The 21,189-nt window shown below is 39.4% G+C and overlaps 1 protein-coding gene across 1 annotated transcript in view; it reads left to right on the top strand.

The window, feature by feature from the left end:
- The window catches only part of NTNG1 (netrin G1), a 153,667-nt gene that overhangs the window by 117,820 nt on the left and 14,658 nt on the right, over positions 1-21,189 (top strand). Inside the window, exons 7-8 of the mRNA XM_054384320.1 lie at positions 2,863-3,030; positions 8,517-8,654. Of these exons, the coding sequence (XP_054240295.1) occupies positions 2,863-3,030; positions 8,517-8,654 (306 nt within the window). The remainder of the gene's footprint in view (positions 1-2,862; positions 3,031-8,516; positions 8,655-21,189) is intronic.

Here is a 21,189-nt window from a genome sequence, read left to right as displayed (position 1 = left end):
ATTGAAGGTCATAGCAGAAATTCAGAGTGGAAGTAGTGCAGTCATTCATTCACAGAGTATTTTCAATTTCTTTCTGCTGCTTTAAACACAAAAGGTGATATAGCACAGTCCGATTTACTGGCACTTCTTTATAGGCCGCATATTTTTGAAACATAAAAATGCAGTATTCTGCTGCCTGCTACTGATTTGAATAGCAGGGAGAATTACTTCCTCTAAATTCATCTACAGTGGGATTTTGTTTAGCCATAAGTCTGACAAACATATCAGTATGGCCGCAGCTCACCTAAACAAACATATCAGTATGGTATCATCTCACCAAAACAAACACATCAGTATGGTACCATCTCACCAAAACAAACATACCAGTATGGTATCTTACCAAAACAAATTGTCTAATGGTAGCAGAAGACAAGTCCTTTGTCGAAGACTAAGACACTGTTGCTTCTGAGTCTGAGATTCAGAAGAATCAGATTTCTTAGCACTCTTCAGCCTTTCTTATTTTAAAAATCAAACACCAGAAAACTACAGTCATAACAATTTTCCTTGTGACTTCTATTTCTTAGTGCTGGTTTCCATTTCTGGGTCTGTTGCCTCTTCCCTACATGGTTTTCACTTGAGCACAATGGCTATACTAGAGGAGAAATGCTGCTGAGTGGCTGGCTGAGATGTCAGATCTTACTGACGTGCTGCAAAAAGGCAACAATCCTTAACCCTTTTTCCATCCCCACTCAATTATGTTAAGTGGTAACATACTGAGACTGATACACCAACTGTTTTGCTGTGCTCCAGCATTCACAGCCATCAAAATTATCAGATTGTTGTGAACCACAAAGCATCAGTTTAGCAGTACAGCACTGAAGAGAGTATGAATGCATATCTTTTAACGAAATGTGTATATATAAATTGAATTAATGTTTCCTGGCAGCAGAAAGGCAGCTTTCAAGATTGAAACATATGTTGTGCTAAGTGCTGTGCTTTATAAGAAAAGATGCAGTCTATTTACAGTCTACTACATCAGGCAACAGCCAAAGAAATACATATGTATTAGGTGTGCATAACATAGTCACAAGCATGTACCAGTACTGTTATTTCTTTATAAAAACACAGGCAGGCAGAAGTATCATATCTGATGCCCTGTGCCAGCAATCAATGGGATCAGTAGGTGCCTTAGCATAATCTGCAGCATACCACAGGAAAGGCAGCACAGGGCACTTGCCTGCTGTCATGCATGGAAACATTTTACACCCTCTGCTGCTGCTTTATCTATTAACAGGCTAAGTTAACTTCAAGACCTTGAAGCCCTTCCAGGTCACTGCATCCACTATTCCATTACTGCAGGAGACATACTGTAATCTCTTTCATCTGTTAATAAACTGCATCTCTAAAGCAAACTACAAACTGGAAGAGTGTTGAAGAACCTCAGTGCCTTAATGGCTAGATACCGTCTCCTAATTTCCAGCTGAAATTTCTCAATGACCAGTTAACACCCATTTGTTCTTGTGCCAGTGCTGGCCATTAGCACAGATGCTCACATAGGATGGCAGAAAGAGATCTCCTCGATGTATTTATAGCCCAGTGATATCTTCACTTTCCCAAACTAAACAAGCCAAATTATCCTAGCCTCCACTTTTTAAGTAGGCTCTCTGGTTCTCTGATCATCCTAATAACCTTTCCTGCATTCATTCCAGCCTCATAATCTCAGAGCTGAGTGATCAGATTTACACAAGATTTCTACACACAGCATAACTGTGCCTTCTATAATGGTATAGATTTGTTTTTAATTTCTCCTCCTTTCTGCATAAAACCAAGCATTGCTGGTGATTAAAGACTGAAAGGCACTAGCATCCTATGTTTAATGAAGGGGGTTTAAAATACGGCTGTCACACCAGCTGCATGTCAGGTGGCTGAAGGAAGCTTGCTTCCTATTCAGTACACATTTTGGAATTTTCATCATTTCTGGCCCTGCTGTTCTTCATCTTGGAATATAAAAAGGGGTTAATGCTTACCTCAGAAGAATAGCAGAAGTAGAGCTTAAATAACACTTCTCGTGTCCTTTTCTTCTCTGTCGTTTTAGGAGACGCTGGCCAAAATTGTCAATCTAGAAATAAAACAGTCTGGTTTCCAAGGTGCCTACCAGTAATAGTACCCCAAGTTCAGTAGTATTTTCTAATACTCACTATTTATTTTGGAACAAAGCTTTTATGCATTTAGAGTCGTGGATTTAAGCATTCTGAAGCTTGACAATTTTGTCCACCTCTTTGGAGACTAATCTTGTTCTAGACTTGGGGGAAAGAGAAGAAACAAGCACAAGAGCTGTAATGTGATGTGTTGCATCAAGTCCAGCTTGCAAAAAAGGCTTGAGAAACACGCATAACGACTTTGATAAGATCGCGGTCATCCTGCTCTGGGAGGGGGGTTGGACTAGATCTTCCAAGGTCCCTTCCTTACCCTAACATTCTGTGATTCTGTAATATTTTTAATGTGAGGAAGTTTTTCCCGGGTCTTGATGGTTATACTCACCTCAAATGTGCAAAGAGATGTGCATTTCTACCAGTGGAAACTGAGCCTCCAGTACCCATCTGAAAGGTTTACAACTGCAAATGCTTCAGTTCCATCAGGTCTGCCAACCACAGCCAGCCTTCGATGTCATGCCGTGGTTGTTGGGTCATGCTAACCTGCCTGAAACGAGCTTCACTTCCATTGCAGATAAACATCTGCTGTTGTCCATGTTACATTGATTAACCTGTATATGCCATTCATTCATACTTCTACTCATGGTTCATTTTTTTTACTAAGCATGTAATGTGCTCTTACTCTGCTGCTGTATACATTTTTGTATACATTTCTGTTCTTCCTTGAAAGACTGTGAATGCTTCGGGCACTCCAACCGGTGCAGTTACATCGAGCTGCTCAATACGGTCATTTGCGTGAGCTGTAAGCACAACACTAGAGGTCAGCACTGTGAGTTATGCAGGCTGGGCTACTTCAGAAATGCTTCTGCAGAGCTGGACGATGAAAATGTGTGCATAGGTCAGTCCCGGGATAACTGCGCCTTTTCTTCTCTGCCTTTTCAGCTCCTGGCAGCTGCTAGGGACCACTGCTGCTTACTTGCCAGATAGCCAGAATGAGCTTTTTCAATAGATGAGAATATCTCTGTAGACATTTTACCTTATTTCCGTTGCCCCTGTAACCCCAAGAAGGTATTTTGAATCTGCATGTGATGGTGAACCAGCCTGGCTAAGGGTCCTGGGAAGACTTCCCCTGGAAGCCCCTGAGAAACTGATTCTGCTGTCCTTCCGCAGGAGGGAGCCACGCTGGAGTTGCACACATCAAAACTGAAGGGTTGAGTCGTAAATGTCTGCTCCCAGTTTAATTTCCAGAATGAATGGTACAGATTCTTGAATGCTTGCCTGGAGACCTACAAAGGATGCCAGCTGTATCAGTAAGGCATAGGGAATGGTCGAAAGCACAGCTAATTCTGCTCCTGTAAATGCAGTGTTACCTCCCCTGTCCTTAGAGGAGAAACTGAAATCATGCCTACATGGTTAGAAGCAGAATTTATCAAATCAGTTTGACATGATGTCAATTAAGAAAAGGGATTCCTAGGTGGAAACAGTGCTTTAGACCCAGCATCTGCTGTAAATACCCAAAATGCAGAATTAAAAAAAATGCCAGAACCTAAGAAAAACATTTTAGTAAAAAATACAAGATATTTCTCACACCAAAAGAACATACAGTGTCCTCACAGCACCACAGATGGTACATAACAAAAGTTAGGACACTTTAGGTGAAGACTGAGTGCTATCAAAAAAATGAAGCTTCATACAATGGCCAGTGGTTAACAGGCACAAAGGGTCCTGCTCTAGTAACAAACAGAGGTGAGGAATTTCACAGGGTAATGTTCCTTTAGAGACACAGAACCTCTTCTGGATTGTCATTGTGATATTTCTTTCTTTCCATTTTCTAGGAAGCAAAAAGAAAAAGTAGTTACAAGATAATTTTATGCCAAAAATAAACTATAGGTGAATGCAGTCTGTTTTAACCTCCTTTATTATCCATTGCTGAGATTCAAGCCAGAAACCATTTAGGTTGCTATTATTTGCTTCTGTCTGCAAGACAGATTTGCATTTTATTTGGTGATAAGCACCCAGCTCCATCCACACACTGCATTTCACATGTCCTTTTAACTTTGCTTGGCAACACATTCAGAAAATGCATGATCTCCTTTGACATTAATTAGTCTAAGCTAATAAGAACTTTACTAGGCAAGTCATGATTTTGTATGACTGTGCTGAGAAGATTAACCCAATCAAATGTTCTGGGGAAAAAAAATACACACCACCATTATCCATCATACTGGTTTGAGAGAGATGACAGATGTCATCGGTGTGACATCAGGGCTGTATAATTTCAGCTGGCTAAATATGCCTAATAAATATGACACTAAATTACTCTATTCAGGATTTTTCATCAGCTCGTTCAGGGAATAGTTGTCCCATGTACACTGAAAGGCTAAGACAGCAGCTGTAGCCGGGTAAGCCACATTAACAAATCAGGAGCACAAAATAAGTACGTTTAAAGTAAATGGTGTCTTTAGAATGTCTTAGTATAACAACTGTTGCCCAGCTTCTGCAGAAATAACATTTTAAAACCTTTCATTTGTCAAGACTCTCTTAAATGGGGGGAAAAAAAAAAAAAGCAACATGATGCACTTGCTGACTTTCCCACCCTCAGGGAAGCAGAATTCTCTTTGGAACCCATGAGAACTGTACCATGTGGCTCCCAGGAGAACTTTACCATGAGAACTATAGGACCAAACCTTGGGCTGCTAAATATAATAGGTCATTTGTTTTAAATAAATACTAGTCTTGTTGGACTAGGATAGTTTTCAAGATCCTAGTGATCATACTGCATACAAAACAGAGGTGTTCTAGCTGATTGGCCAGCTTAAGAAGACTTTCATATTACTTCTTGTTTAAAGTCAGTGAAGTCAAGCAGATACTTCAGGGCTTTTAAGAAAACGAAGTTGGTGTTTAAAGTGCTTTATTGAACTGGGGCTCCAGTTAAATCCCATTCAATCTCCCGTTTAATCAGGCAAAAGGAAGACTGTTTTCACCTGTGAGAAAGTTGATGGATTCACCACCCTTCTAGATCAAGCACAAAGAATCTTGCTCTATTGGAAATGCTCATTTATATTTTCTCTGAGTTTAAAAGCACTGTTTGGGGTTTTAAGTATGAGTGAAATGTTGGCATGAACATTTTAATAAGTAGATTGCCAGTGACATGTGCAAGTCTTATTCCCATATGAAAGTAATTTTTTCCAGGCTAATTCATTCCTCTTCAGCCATAGATGTAGAGAAGTAAAAAAAAATGTCCGGATGAGGTAGTTTAATAGCAACTAACAGGGATTTAGCTGTGATTTATGAAAACTGCTCATATAGTTTTCATAAATATATATGGTAAGTATATGGATAACAAATCTCTGAATCTTAGCCAATGCTAACTAAATGGAGAAAATGTGAAATGTTTCATTTTTAAAACTGACAAGTTACAAAGAATTGGAATCCTGAGAAGGTTTTCACAGCAGTGAACCAAACGCAAGGCATTCTGCAGTGGGCATAAGTCTCATTTCATTATACCCGTGATATCTTTAGAAGAAAAAAATAAACTTTCTTTCCTAAAAAGAAATATAAAAACTTGTGGATTTGTTAGTGAACTGCAAAATTACCTCATATGGGCAACTGGAGCTGCTAAATAAATCAAGGTACTTCAAATTTTAAAATAATTCACTTGACATGGTTACAGTGGAAAAGTATTTAATAAATTGGATAGCTTTTTCTTTCTATGAGATCTTGATCAAGTCCCTCTTTCAATGAATACCCACCCTGGCAAGCATGGAGAGCATGGAAAACACCAAGTAGACCCAGAGTAATAAAACATTGCCTTACAACATTAATCTGGAAGGGTAATTATCATCACAACTGTAGCAAAGCCAATCTTGCAGTCACTTAGGCTTTAGCTTCAGTTAACACACATGAGGCCTTTAGAAACTCTAACGATGTATGGTTAAGGGAGCCCTAAAAGTTGTCCTGTCAACCCAGACTGATAAGCAGTAAGCCTGTCCATTTTCCCAACCTTCCTGTTCACTTATTTTAATTGTGTTTTGTTGGCAGCACCACATTCACTGAACAGATGACTACTACTGTCATCTTCCCATCCTTCAAACAGTCAGCAGATGGAGATCAGGAGAAAAATTCCTTCCCAATTCAGATCTGCATGGAGTCTTTTCCCTAGTGTATGGTCTCCTTATTAGAATGAAATGGGAAAACGTTAATGTTATTTAATGCCCTGTTGTTTTTAAGAGCATTGGAGATGCTCACTATCTCCCCGTGGCACACTGGAATGGTGCATTTTGATCTTTTAAATATCCTGCGTATTTGGCAGGTCTTGGGACATGTTTCACAGCCTGTGATACTGAGTTGGACAAAGAGCTTGAATGTTCAGAGGACTCTCTCGGTTGTATATCTCTGATACTAATTGTGTATTGGGAAAGATGGAGGCTAGCTTCAGTTACCAAAGGTTGACTAGGGCTGTTTGGTGTTCTGATATGATCTGCTACTCCTGTTAAAGGACCTGGATTCAAGTTTCATTTCCACTATCTACTTGCCCTTAAGCAGCAGAAAATGGGCCTGGTACTCCATATGTACTTACATGATAGAGGCCATCAGGAAAGCTTTCTTTGATTAAGGGTCAGGTTCTTCCTCTCTAGAAAATATAACATTCTGTATCTGTAACATATAGTATTTTTAGGCCATATATTTCTTTCACAAACACTTGTTTAAATCACTGGAACTCCATTATGTCCAACTAAGCTATTTTTACTGTACCAGAATCAGGTCCTCTATTTTTAATGTAATCCCAAGCTTTTTGTCTTTCAAGGTTTTCTATAAACAGTCTTCAAGCAAATTTTCCTTCCTGCAGTCTGTATCACAGTTCTATGCCTGTTTACATAAATATTTCATACATCTGATTAAGCTCAGAGTTGCCAGCTTTTCAAATGGCACTCATTGTGCTCTAATTTTGCTCAGCCCTGCAGAGTGTTTTTGGTGTGTCAGTTTTCAACTTCATTAATGAATGTTGTTAGATAATTGACTCTGTTATTATTGTGGAACTCTCTTTGCCAAAGGTAACTATTCTCCTCCAGTATGCCAAATGTTCAAAGTGCCATCTGTCATTTATGGTTAATAACAGTGAGACAACAGATGATGAATGTCTTCCTGGTAATTTTTTTCCCCCTGTTTTTCCACTGGATTTTTTTTATTTTCATTTTACTTCCCAGTTCAACTGCATTTTGTCATGTACAGTATTGCTGAGGTTTAACCTAATGGTAGGCAACAATTGCCAAAGGTAGGCATCAAAGTATCACTGATTCACAGGCATATAAAGCCAGAGTCCCAGCAGGCTGCCCAGATTCAGAAACTGATTTTCTATCTTTTGCCTTAGGTAACAGCAGAGATCAGAGGCTGCCAAAATATATTTGTGCTCTCAGTTGACAGTGGAGTTACTCTGGGTCTACATGGGTCTATGTACAAATAAGATACAGCCCTTCGTTAAAAGATAAATAAATAAAACCAAAACAAATAAGTGCCAAAAATGAGCTCTGCTAGCTACTGCCTTGTCTTCTTTGTTCAGCTAGCTGAAAGTTGAACATGGATACTGTAATCATGTTCAAGAAAAAGGCTGTGAATGAAGAACACAGTGAGTGTTGTGAGAGGAAATGGGTTACCCTAGTCATTCTTTAATTAGGTGAACACATGGAAAATATACAGCAGGGAACGAGCCTCACTGAATTTCCCATTTGCCCACTAGGAGGTGAGAGAAATACAAATGGCAGCATAAAGCCAGTTCTGACAAGTTTTGCATTACAGTACTGCTCATCTCAAGCTTTTCATTGTGAAATATGTAAAAAGTTTATTAATGTCACTGCTAAATACAGTCTCATCAATTTCATGGCAGATAGCCACAGAAATTATTGTACTGTTCAAAACTATAAAGGAAGACTATCTTGGAAATAAGTAAAGTGCATTTATATGGCCCTGTAAAGGCATTCAGCACTTCTGAAAATACTGAATAATGTAGATAAGCCTATTTTAATAATGGCAGAGTGATATATCCATATTATACAAAGTTTTTCTAATGTTCATTAAATTGTCAAAAATATTCTTACCAAAAGAGAATCTGTTACAGTCTTTTAGCCTCAATGGCCATGGTGTCTTCTGCCTTGATATCTTTTCTGTTTACTTCTTCTTTTCACATCATAAAATGCCTCTTCCTGAAATGACATATGCAAACAAATAAATGCACCTGTAGCAGTTATATTCACTACTCTAGATACCCTTAATAGACAGTCTTCCTTTACCCTTAGCACTGGAAAATGCAGCCTTTATTGGTATTGAATGAATTATCACCGTATGGAGACCTGAATCCAGTGTGTATGTGTTGTCTTGTTTCTGCAGACTGTTATTGTAACCCTTTTGGTTCAGTCCATGATCGCTGTAATGACAGAGGATTTTGTGAGTGTAAGGAGGGAACATCAGGGCCTAAATGTGATAAATGTCTGCCGGGATATATCTGGCACAGCTTGGGCTGTCAACGTAAGTAACTCTGAGAGTCGCCCCTCTCCTGCAACTTTGCTGCCTCAGCGTCCGTCTGCTACTACATGCAGCTACTTACAAGCAGAAAATGAACAAACTGCTCTGTGAGCTGAGAGAAAGCCATAGTGCCTGAACCTTTCTGGGGACTCCCCTCCGAGTCATTTATGTCAACAGGCTTTCAGTATCCTCTCTTTCTGTTGCTGATGCCTGGAGGAGCTCCCACTGAAATCCGTAAATACGCTGTGAACCAAGTCCTGCATACCAAAACATCAGTATATTAATGCCAAATTTTCAATTCCTACTAAAAGAACAAAAGGTGGTTTCTCTGCATGCTCACTTCTTTTCTGTACTGAATTCCAACTAACCAAGTAACTTAACTTTGCTTTCGTATCTTAAAACTAAATCCCTATACAACGAAACCACAAAACTGGTTTATCATTAGTGAAAACTGGACAAATGCGAGAAGTAAAAAAAAAAATACTCAACATACTTAAAAACAAGGGCTGACATTTGGTGAAAATATTGCTAGAACAGATGTTGTCTCAGTGCTTAATTTGATATTTAGCCTTTTCTTCTGGTTATGTGAGCAAGTGAATAGAAATACCACATCAGTGTATGCAGGATTAGACTTCTGTTGCAAATTTATTTTGTAGTAAAGTCTTAAGATTTCTTCTTTATAACTGTTTTGATCATCTAATTCCAGAAATTCTAGAGAGTCCTCTCGTGTTTTTCTTTTGCCTTTTCTCCCTGCCTCTTATCATTCTTACACACACATATTAAAGACAGATTTGTACGAGAACTTGGTTTTAAGACTGAGAAACACAAGAGAGGACATAATTACTGACACCAATTAGGCAAAGATTATCAAATCGGCCATGTAGCCACACAAATGCTCCAAAACAAATGCAACTCATATATCATAAATCTGAAATAAATTAAAACATCAATTTAAAAATACATCAATAAAGCTAGAGATTACCTCTGCCTCTCCAAGTGATGAGCACCCTTGAACTGGAAAATCTGGGCCTGTGATAACTCAGCAAAAATATCTGGGGAAAAAAAAATAAGAAATAATTTAAGGAAATACTATAATAATTAACAAAGCAACAATAAAGATAGTATGAAGAGAAAGGAAGTTTGCACAGGCAATGCAGTTAAATACTATCCAAGAAAACTGGATGCCTGCCAGAAAGCTCTTGCTTATGTTTGGCAAGTTATTTAAAACCATACTTTTCACATGTGGTTATTAACTTGAGTTTTGCACTGCAATTTTGGTTCACAAAATTACACAGTTGCAGCAAAAAACATGCAAAGTAGTGTTTCACATCTCAGTGTTCTCTATGATGAATATTTTGAGAAATCAGATCTCCAAAAAAAAAAAAAGTACTGAGAAACCATTGGATCTACCACTGTCTTGCACCTCCTTATGCAGAAGGTTGTCACCACCCTTGTATCTTATTGCTGGGCACTGGCAAAACAAAATATTTTGTTAGAATTTGTAAAGCATTGGCATACTATAGTGACAGGAGCCACGGAGAGGAAAAAAAAAAAAAAGGAAAACTAAATCAATGAGATTCTCTGCAGTATAACTTGAATAAAGTACAGTAAACACCATGCCCACAGGTCTGGAGGTCAGGCTGTGCAGCCATTCAACAAGATCTGGACAGGCTGGAGAGCTGGGTGCAGGCAAACCTCATGAAGTTCAATAAGGACAAGCGCAGGGTCCTGCATCTGGGGAGAAATAACAACAGGCACCAGGACAGGTTAGGTGCTAACCTGCTGGAAATCAGCTCCATGGCGAAAGACCTTGGAGTCCTAGTGGACAGCAAGTTCTCCATGGGACAGCAATGTGCCCTTTGGCCAAGAGAGCCAATGGTATCCTGGGGTGCATCAAGAAAAGTGTGTCCAGCAGGTCTAGGGAGGTTCTTCTCCCCCTCTGCTCTGCCCGGGTGAGACCACACCTGCAATACTGCATCCAGTTTTGGGCTCCCCAGTTCAAGAGAGACAGAGACCTGCTAGAGAGAATCCAACAAAGAGCCACGACTGATTAGGGGACTTGAGCAGCTGCCCTGTGAAGAGAGACAGATCCCTGGGGCTGTTTAGACTTGAGAAGACTGAGAGGGGATTTCATCAATGTCTATAAATTTATGTCTGAGGGGTGGGTGTCAAGTGGAGGAGGCCAAGGTCTTTTCGGTGGTGCGCAGTAGTAAGAAAATGATCAAACAGATACAAACTTGAACACAGAAGGTTTCACCTCAACATGAGAGGGTGAAAGGTGAAGGTGACGGAGCACTGGAGCAGGCTGCCCAGAGAGGTTGTGGAATCTCCTTCTCTGGAGACTTTCAAAACCTGCATGGATGCATTCCTATGTGGACTACCCTGGGTGATCCTGTTTTGGCAGGGGGTTGGACTCGATCTCTGGAGGTCTCTTCCAAACTCTAATGTTCTATGATTCTATGATCCTATACATAAGCTTGTCAAACCAATTGCTTATTAATGGCAATATTTCCTCTGTTTTCAGGTTTGGGCATCAAAATCTCAATCATATCCTTTTAATTAGGATTTTTTGAGCCCAGCATATAATTAGCCTGATTTTAGCTGAATCAGAGTATCTGTGAAAGCTTTAGACAGTTTCTGGAAATGCAAGCTAGTGCCTTTATATTTGCTGACAAAACTAATTAAGGTCCTTTCACTGTTTTGTAATTTTCTGGGTGAATCTCAGTCTGATTTGGGAACTGTGAGCTGTTCTCCAAGTTTCACCAAATTATCTGATCAAATTCAGGCAAAAAACAACTAGCTGTGGTTGTCGGTTTTAGGGAACAGACATTAAATTGCTGTGTTTCACCAAGCATACGCTGATTTAAATCTCATTTCGAGCCTTTTCATGGAGGAACAGAATTCCGAGTCATTTAATTTTGTAGTGTGGCAATTTTAGCTGTGTTTGTTATTTTCCCATTGAAATCTAAACAAATGAGTGGGGAAGCAAGCAGACCTCAACATAGAGGGAAAATAAGAACTCATTCTGCTGCCTTTAGCAGAGCTTAAAAAGATTATTTGTCTGGACATGTGGCATGTGGGTTTGATCTGCTTCCCTGAGCTTGTGCTGTCAGAAAGGTATATATGCCAAGGTGGATGCATACACACACAACTCAACAGAGCAATATGTGTTTCTTTACTTCTTGTTATACATAGCCTTTTGGTGTTATTAAGAAAATCCATTGCTACGCAGCTTTGTTGCTAAAAACCATTGACCTAGGGCAACCAGAGGTTTGACCTATAAATAAATAAGTTAAATCTATACCGTAGCTGGTGTAATTACTTGTGTGATTGTATTAGTAAATGGAGTGGCACAGTTTTATGTATTAGTAGTCCCATTTGGGGAAAAGAACAAACCAACTCTAAAGTCCTGTTGTGTTTTCTAAGGCTTGCGATGTATCATTTGATAAATTACTGTTCAGAGTCTACCTTGTACCACACATGGGCAAAAGACAAAGCTATTATTCTCAGAGGTATTCATTTAGGTACCTCACTCTTACTGATTTAATCTAAAACCTCTGAGGATCTAGGCAGAGCACTCATCACTTGGCGGCTCCGTGTGTACAGAGGTCAGGGGCAATTTGAGACTTTGCCTCGCAGATAAAAAGCAGCATGATAACAGCTCTTATCTTACTGAATTCAGGGTTTATGCTGCACGGACATAGTGGTCAGCAGGGTCTGCTTGGTACAGGAAGGTTCCCTGCCCTTATAAAAAGAAGCACAATAGATGTGACTGTGCCTTGCGTTACTTCTAAACCCTCCCCCCCAAACCAACAGGTGTTGTGCGCGCAGGGAAGCTGCTGGGGTTTAGCGCTCTGCCTCCCTCCCAGATACCAACAATGGTTTTCTCATCAGCCTGCACACACAGATCAAAGCACAAGGAATTAATTCAGAACAGAACAGCCTGGTCCTGAAACCCTTTTAGAATCCAGAATCCAGAGAAAATACATAGTTATATTTCTTTTCTCTATTTTATAGAAATTAGACTACTTCCTTTAAAAATTAACACAAATACTGAAGAAAAAGCTCCAAGCACGGCAAGAAATTTAACCATCAAAACTACAGCTGGTTTGGGCCAGTCTTAAACTGAACACGGTGCTGTGTGGCAAGAGGAACCTATAACAAAAGGTAGAAACATTTACACACAGAAGAACTGCTCCTGCTCGAGTTATTTTTTTAATGGATGATGGCAGAATATGAAGCAGGAGTATCCATTTGATTTTCTAAGTGTACTGCTCATAGTCTTGCATCTTTTCTGTTTCTTGGGGTGACATTTCAGGTGACTGCACTCTGTTGCATATATACAGGAGCATTTAAATTACCACCTTTTAATTTCACACACACAAGAACTGATTCCAAACCCAACTGCATGTTTATCCAATCAGGCAAAGAAAAAAATTACTCTTTTGCAAACCTCGTTTTACCAGCACAGCTGAGATTTTCTTTAGGTGTGATTACCCCACAGGGGGAAAAGTGATTCATATTATTCACTATCTCCCTTCAGATAGTCAATGAGAAAACAAAAGATATTGAACCTGCAGCCTCACAAAGGCCTCGACTGAGTACAAGAGTTACCAAGAGTAGCCTGTAACCAAGTTAAACTCCATGTGCTATTTATAGCTAGTTGCTCTTTAAAATCAGCTTGGTTCAATGGTGTAAACCTCCAACAACTAGTGAATGAGTCTTCAGACAGATGTTCTACATTAAGCTCTGAATAGTTTGTTGCCTTTTTTCATTCATTTTAAATGGTTTTTATTAAAGAAGGCAAAGGAGTACACTCAACTTCATGCTCAAACTGTGCTCAGAGCTGGTATCTATCTCTCAGACTGAACTTCTATTACTCTACAGCCTGTTAGATAATTCATATTCTGTCACAGTGCGCATTCAGCTTATTATAGGACTATTCAAGCTTTTTGGCATGCATTTCTTCATGTGTTAGAACCCAAAGCATTTGATCAAAATCATCATGCAGACTGAATTGTCAAAGAGAATAAAACCTGGAATCGTAACCCTGATACCAGCATTTGCTTTCAAAAGTTGACATTTACAGAGAGAGTGTCTCACCATCCGTTTCTTAACCAAAAATAATTAAAAAATACACCACAACTTTCTGGAAAAAAAAAAACACAAATCATGGACTTCTTTCTGAACAGATAAAACACAAAAATGTAATTGTATGCTTCCCTGAAGGTTAGTGATACTTTATGCATGTTTCTGCACAGATGTATTCTGTGAGTCCTTCAGCACCTGTGCAGTGAACTTGTGGCTGGGAAACTCAACTCTGTGAAAGAGAAACAGAAATTCGGAGCTGTGACACCCTGTCTTCCAGATCAGCCTTGCCATTGCCTGCGTGGGCAGCCACAGATAGTCCATCTGTATCTTCTACATCCTTTTACAAGTATCAGTTTTAAATGCTTTTAGCTGATCAGGACACAGGGGGATTTTACCTCTGCATGGCTGCTCTGTATACTTTCAGTTCTGGTGTGTTTTGGAGCCAGGATTATTATGCAGACTGAATAAATTGTGTGTTTAGTGGTCTGGATGTAAGAGGAACAGGCTTCACTTGAAATGGCTCCAAATTTAAATCCACAGTTTCTCTCCTTAAATCAATCCTGAATCCTGTTGCTGCAACTCAAGGCAAAGTATGGCTTGGAGATGTAAAACGAGTAAGGCAAGATTAGAAACGAAATGACAACATTATTGGGCCTGATTCCCAGCTGGTTCCACTCACCTGAGGGGAAGTGTACTGACCACTTGTACATGTACAGCCATACATGTATGCTGGGGATTTAAACCTGAGAAAAGACATGAACATGCATCTTGACACATGCATTCCAAAACACATGAATAGCAAAATATAAAATAACTAGACTTGAGACAAGGATACAGAGAAAAATGGATCTTCCAAAACACATGAATAGCAAAATATAAAATAACTAGACTTGAGACAAGGATACAGAGAAAAATGGATCACCAAAGTATGAATATCATGGAATGGTATTGGGTTTTAATGAGATACTGGATTTGAAGGAGAGAAGGAAAGTTGGTATCTGGGGAGAGGATATTTTAATCAGGATAATCCTGTCAGAACACAAACACTGTGTTTAAGCAAAATGTGATTAAGTGAATCACCTTTACAAAGAACAGAGAGAAGATGAAAACATGAGGTGCTTTCTCTGTATACAGATCTAGGTAGTACTGTAGCATGCCTAAGTTGGGGATCAAGTCTCAATTTGCTTTTAAGCTGCCTCCGAAGTGTGTGGAATATTACAGAAATGGAAGGAGCTGCAGAAGGAAGAGACTAGAGGGACATTGCTGAGATCTCAAGGACATTATCTCTGTGCTGGAAGGAAGGCTTCTGTGAGCAGGATGGGACTGCGAGTTAGGTAACACCTGTGGTGGGGGGGAAGCCAAAGAAAATAACAGGCCGTAAATCAACCAGAGGATCACAGCATGTTAGGGGTTGGAAGGGACCTCTGGAGAGGATGAGCTATAGAAGAGGATGAGGCATAGAAGAGAGTGCTGGTTAGCATAGTTAACGTCTTATTAAGAGCCACCAGGCTCTTCGCAGGTTGCAGCTCTTCAGCAGACTTACTCTGATAACTGGATGATCAAACTTATTTTCTCCAAAGTGAAAATAAATGCTTCTGTAGCAAGATTTATATACCTGACTTACAATAGAACTATTTTTCCCCAGCAAGGTGAAGGATTGGATTGGAGCAAAGAGGTTGTTCTCCTCTTGATCTTGCCCAAGCTTCAAAGCTGCTAATCCATGGCTGGCCTAAACTGGATGTTAGGAAGAAATGCTGGATATTAGGAAGAAATTCTTCACAGAAAGTGTGATTGGCCATTGGAATGGGCTGCCCAGGGAGGTGGTGGAGTCATCGTCTCTGGAAGTGTTTAAAATAAGACTGGATGAGGCACTTAGCGCCATGGTTTAGTTGACTAGATGGTGTTGGGTGATAGGTTTTTTGGTGCTATATCATGGGAGAGAGTTCTGAACAACTAAATATTAGGAAATGCATGAAAAGTTAAACAAAGTAACATTGTTTGCTTTCTTTAGTCAGATGATTTTGAAATGGTTAATATTTGATAGTGTGATGATAAATATTTTAATATAGTATATTGCAGTCAGTTTGGAATAGATCAAAAAGATACAAAGTAAGCTCCACTAGATAAATTTTTATTAGGTACATGAAATAGAACATAAAGCTTGATAGCAATTACCATTTAATCTATTCACGTTTGGAAACGTATTGAAGAGGAAACTTATAACTCTGTTGTTATGAATTATTAAATGTTCATTTCAACAGTGATGAGCAGAACTGCTTTGGCTCTGAAAAATCTGTCACACTTCCCATTTAAGCCTGCTCAGTGGCTATAACTTTCATGTCGTTTGCCTGCTTGCTGCCTTTTTATAAGGGCAGAAATAAAAAGATCAGTGGCACCACAGACACGCCCAGATGGGATGGTTTTATGAAGGGGTTTAAGAGGATCATTTAGGAGGAAGAAGTCTCCATCCTACTTAGCTACAGATAAAAACTACTGATCTGAGGCCGTGAAGGATTGTTGACACTTCCTATCTTGATGCTGATGCAACTGATGGTATTGCTGACAGCAGCATCTGCTGATTATTAGGACTTCAGTTCGTTACTCCTTTAACTTCCTTTACACGTCTGCAAATGCAACTCTCAAGAGGTCTTTCTGTTCAGAGCGATGGCAATATGAAGCCCAAAATTCGGTTTAAAAGGAGATGCTAGGTTTTAACTTGCAAGGTGCTATCTGCCTCCCCTAACAGAAACTAAGCTTCCCCAGTGTTACTGAATTTTTAAAATGCCTTTTAATATTTTGCATTAAATGGATGCTGTAGCAGTAGGTATATACCAAGATTCAAACTACCTTTAAAAGGACTTACTTCTACCTTTAATGGATTTCAGAGTTATTCCGGGTATGGAGGCATACCTGATGTTAGTGTGTGTCTCAGTCCTATACTTGAACATGCTGACATCTTAAAGTAATCAGCATTAGATTAGATCAAGTTTGGATTTCTACAGAGATAAGTATTGTAGTATCTAACAGCTAACGAACTCATGGTTTTTTAATGACAAAATACTAGTATTTGAGGTAATTCCCAGAAGATGCTACGTCTTGAATCATTGACAGTATTTGTTACGAGTAATCTCGAGAGAGAAAAAAAAAATCCAGACTCAGACTGAAGGTTTTATAGAACTTAGTTGAACCACAGGAGTTCTTTGGTATCAACAGGTTGAGTACTTCAACAATGAATTTCTGAAAATAATCAAGACCTTTCAAGAGCTGAGCTCTTAACCAAAACACTTAACAGAAGTGCCTTTTACATTTCTCAATTCCCACTTCACCCTACTCTTTTGTGACCATTTTACTTGGCTTGTTTTTAGAGCTAGTCTTCAAAACCTTTTGCTCCTGTGAGTCATGTGTTTCTCATCATGCTTGCATACTTGGAGACAGTAGAAGACCTTACAGTAAGAAATTCGAAAAGGCTATACTGAGTCAGTCCAGGGATTGATTTACCCCAGTGTCCTCTATTTGACAGTGCTATTTCATTCAACATCGGCATCTGAACCCTAGGAGGCTGCAGCTCACAGATTCTCACAGCCAAAGTGTTCATCAGTAGCTTCATATTTAGTTGGTCTTAATGAACCTTTCATCCACTAATTTGCCTAATGACTTTTTGAGATATTCCTGCTTTTGGTATCCAAACATCCTGGGCACAAGTTCATAAATATGCAAATAACATTATTATTATTATTATTATTATTATTATTACTACTACTACTACTTCTTTGTTTTAACTGGCTGGCTAACAATTTCATTTGGTACTTTCTAATTCTTGGGAGGAAGAGGTAGAGAAGAGGTAAGAATAACTGAATGGTCATGTCCAGTTTCTCTTTTTCAGGACATGAGTGATTTTATAGATGCCTATTTTATTTTCCTTTGACTCGTCTTCCCTTTCCTATGATGAAGAAAACTAATCTATTCTCTCCTTTTAGAGGAGCTGCTTATATCTATGATTGCTCTTGACTCTACCTTTTTTGGTAGTACTATATACCTTTTAAATATGCAGGGCTTCATGCAGCCTTCAAGAGATGGTTGCATCATGGAGTTACATGGTGAGATCATGGTGTTCTCCCTCTCATTCTTTTCTTTCCTGTCCTGAAAAAAAAGACAGGGGAAAAAAAAAAAAGAATATATTTGCCTTTTCAACTGACAAGGAGCATTAAGTCAACATTTGCAGTAAAATACCCTGAATTACTCTTAAGGTCCCCTTGGTAAATGGTAAAAGTCAAGTATCTACCAGGGTTCATTACTTTTGAACACTGAATTTCAACTACCATTATATTATGCTGTCACCCAGCACCTTAGAAATTCTTCTGAAGGTCTTTACACAGCCACAATACTTTTGTAATATGAGCAAACTTTATTAGTCTTCACTCATTTTTCTAGCACAATAATGCGTGTGTAGTCCCGACATAGTACTTAAAGGACTGAGTGGTAGTCAATCCATGATTATTCCATGGTATCACAGTACATTAGACATTGGAAGGGACCTCCACAGATCATCAAGTCCAACCCCCTTGCCAGAGCAAGATCACTTAGAGTAGTTTGCACAGAAGTGCATCCAGGTGGGTTTTGAATGTGTCCAGAGAAGACTCCACCTCTGTGGGCAGCCTGTTCCAGTGCTCTGTCACCCTCACTGTAAAGAAATTTTTCCTCATGTTGAGGCAAAACCTTCCATGTTCAAGCTGTTGTTCCTTGTTTTGTGCACCACTGAAAAGAGCCTGGCCCCCTCCACCTGACACCCACCCCTCAGATATTTATAGACATTGATCAGATCCCTTCTCAGTCTTCTCTTCTCAAGACTAAACAGCCCAAGGGATCTCAGTCTCCCTTCGTAGGGGAGATGCTCAAATCCCCTAATCATCCTAGTGGCTCTATATTGAATTCTCTCTTGAACTGGGGAGCCCAAAACTGGACACAGTATTCCAGGTGTGGTCTCACCAGGGCAGAGTAGAGGGGGAGAAGAACTTCCCTAGACCTGCTGGACACACTTTTCTTGATGCACCTCAGGATACAGTTGCCCCCAACAACACAGGCAGTAGCCTGGTAACCTTTGGAAGCTCTTCCATAGTTAATGCTTTGTAGATTTTTTTTTTCCTTCTCTACCTCACATGCCATCCATTTGTCCTAGAGATTTCCTATAATGTTTCTGCTTCTGGTGTGTTCAGAAAAAAAGTAATTAGTAATTTTTAATGACTTCATCCCACTGCTGTCTCTCATTTCTGGCGTTCCTCAGTACTTCACCATTTTCTTACAGAAAAATTCTTTGAGAGTCTGCACTCATTTCTCTTTTCCTTCAGTTCACCATAATTTCAACATTTTTCCTTACTGTTTGTAAATGCAATTTATTTTATAAAGTTTTCTTTTACTTTGCTGCTAACAATGGAGTTTTTATAAAAATCCTATTAAATAGTGGTGTTTTATTTGATGCTTCACTGTGCAACTCTAATATGACCAGCTCACTAAATAATCTGTAAGCATTCTGCCCCTTCAGCTTCTCCTTGCATTTCTTTCTAATAATTACATCATCATCCTCTCTTCCCCTAGTCTCTTGCCCCTGAGACATCTACTCACCCTTCCAGCAAATTCAAATTCATCTTAAAGTTAAGCATGGAAGCAAATATGTTGACAAGGAACATGGATATGATAAATCAGGAACAAAAGCTTGATCTTATAAATGTCAGTCCAGCTTTTTATTAGATATCTGTCTACTATCCTTCACAGCACAAGGGTTAATCAAGCTATCTGTATGAATAACAACTATGAGAGTGAATGCAGCTCTTCTCCCAGGCAACCAGTGACAGCACAAGAGGGCATGGTGTGGAGCTACACCAGGCGAGGTTTAGGTTAGAAATTAGGAAGCAATTCCTCACAGAAAAACCTGCTTAGGCACTGGGATGGACTGCCCAGGGAGGTGGTGGAGTCACCATCACTGGAGGTCTTTAAGAAAAGATTGGATGTGGCACTTGGTGGCATGGCTTAGCTGATGTTGTGGTGTTAGGTCATCAGCTGGACTTGATGATCTCAGAGATCTTTTCTACCCTCAATAATTCTGTGATTCTGTGATACACAGGATTCAGCCAGCAAGTATTTAGAGGGGACTGACAGCCCATACACAAGTGCCATGATGTTCTGTGAAGCATTAGCAGTATTGTTCTCTCAATGTTGTTCATCCCTGCACAATCTTGAGATACAGTTTTGTTGATTACACACTGTTCTTCTCATCACACTGGACCACAGTCAAGTAGCCAAGTCAAGCTCATTATAATTATCTTGGCTTCTAGGAAGAATAATTACATTGTTAATAAATCATCAGGTGAGAAGAGAAAGGTGTGACAGTGCTAGAAGTTGAAAGATTTCAACAGAGGAGAAGAAAGAGAGCTTGATTGTAATTCAGTTGTTGATAATTAATGTCTGTAGAAGATTACTTATAGCTGAGATCAAATTGAAATAATTCTGTTAAAGAGACTTTGTGCATTAACATAACTGATTTCAATATGCAGCTGGGGTTCAAAATGATTAAAGTATTATGTCTAAAACAATTTTGTATTTTTATAACTACAGCTTGGACAAATACTTCTTTCTATGCTAGTTTTTCCCCCTTTCCAATGACTATCTGTCTTTTTGTTCAGATGAAACCAGAAATCCACATACTAACAATTACACTGATGTCACTGGCTGAATCTAAAGACAACGTTTTGATTTGTACTTACGTTTGCAGATGAATTCATGCACTTCATTCCCTTTCTAGAGACTGAGTGGAAGTGTCTTTCCAAATCTTTTCACACATTTCAGACATCTATGAAACCCTGTGTGTCTTTCAGATGTACAAAGAATAGAGCATTACAAAATCTGTGTGGATAAACCAAAATATCGCTCCAGCTGATGGAGCCAGTGGCCAGGCTGTATATTGAGCATCTCTGAATAGCCAAAGACAGCTCTAGCTTTCTACAATACCTATGAGCTATCCCCTGTTGTTACTCTATTTCCTGCTTAAATTTGAAGGTTTTTCAAATGGGCCCAAGAATCTATCCTTGCACTTCAAGACTACTAGGCTATAGGGAGCTCAGCCATAATCGCTTTGGAAGAGGAATTTTCCTCTGAATAGTTAGTTAAGTGGGCCTTAAGAAATAGCACCAAGCAGCTATAGGTCAGGGATACACAAAGGCTACAATCAAAAGAGCTACCAGCTTTGTTACCCACATACACTAAGCAGTCCCTAGGTGCTGGAGGAACAAATACCTCCAGTATCCTCAGTATAGGAATAGCTGTCCACAGGTTCCATTCAGCAGGACATCCTCTTAATGAGATGCTGCATCACTGGGCTCTGAGTGTTACACACACTTTAAATGGGAAATTAATTTCCCTTTTTACCAAGAAGATCCTTGAAATAGGAGTCATA

Source organism: Indicator indicator, chromosome 10, assembly GCF_027791375.1.
Source record: "Indicator indicator isolate 239-I01 chromosome 10, UM_Iind_1.1, whole genome shotgun sequence".
In the NCBI taxonomy this organism is placed as follows: domain Eukaryota; kingdom Metazoa; phylum Chordata; class Aves; order Piciformes; family Indicatoridae; genus Indicator; species Indicator indicator.
This window is presented reverse-complemented; position numbering and strand designations above follow the sequence as displayed.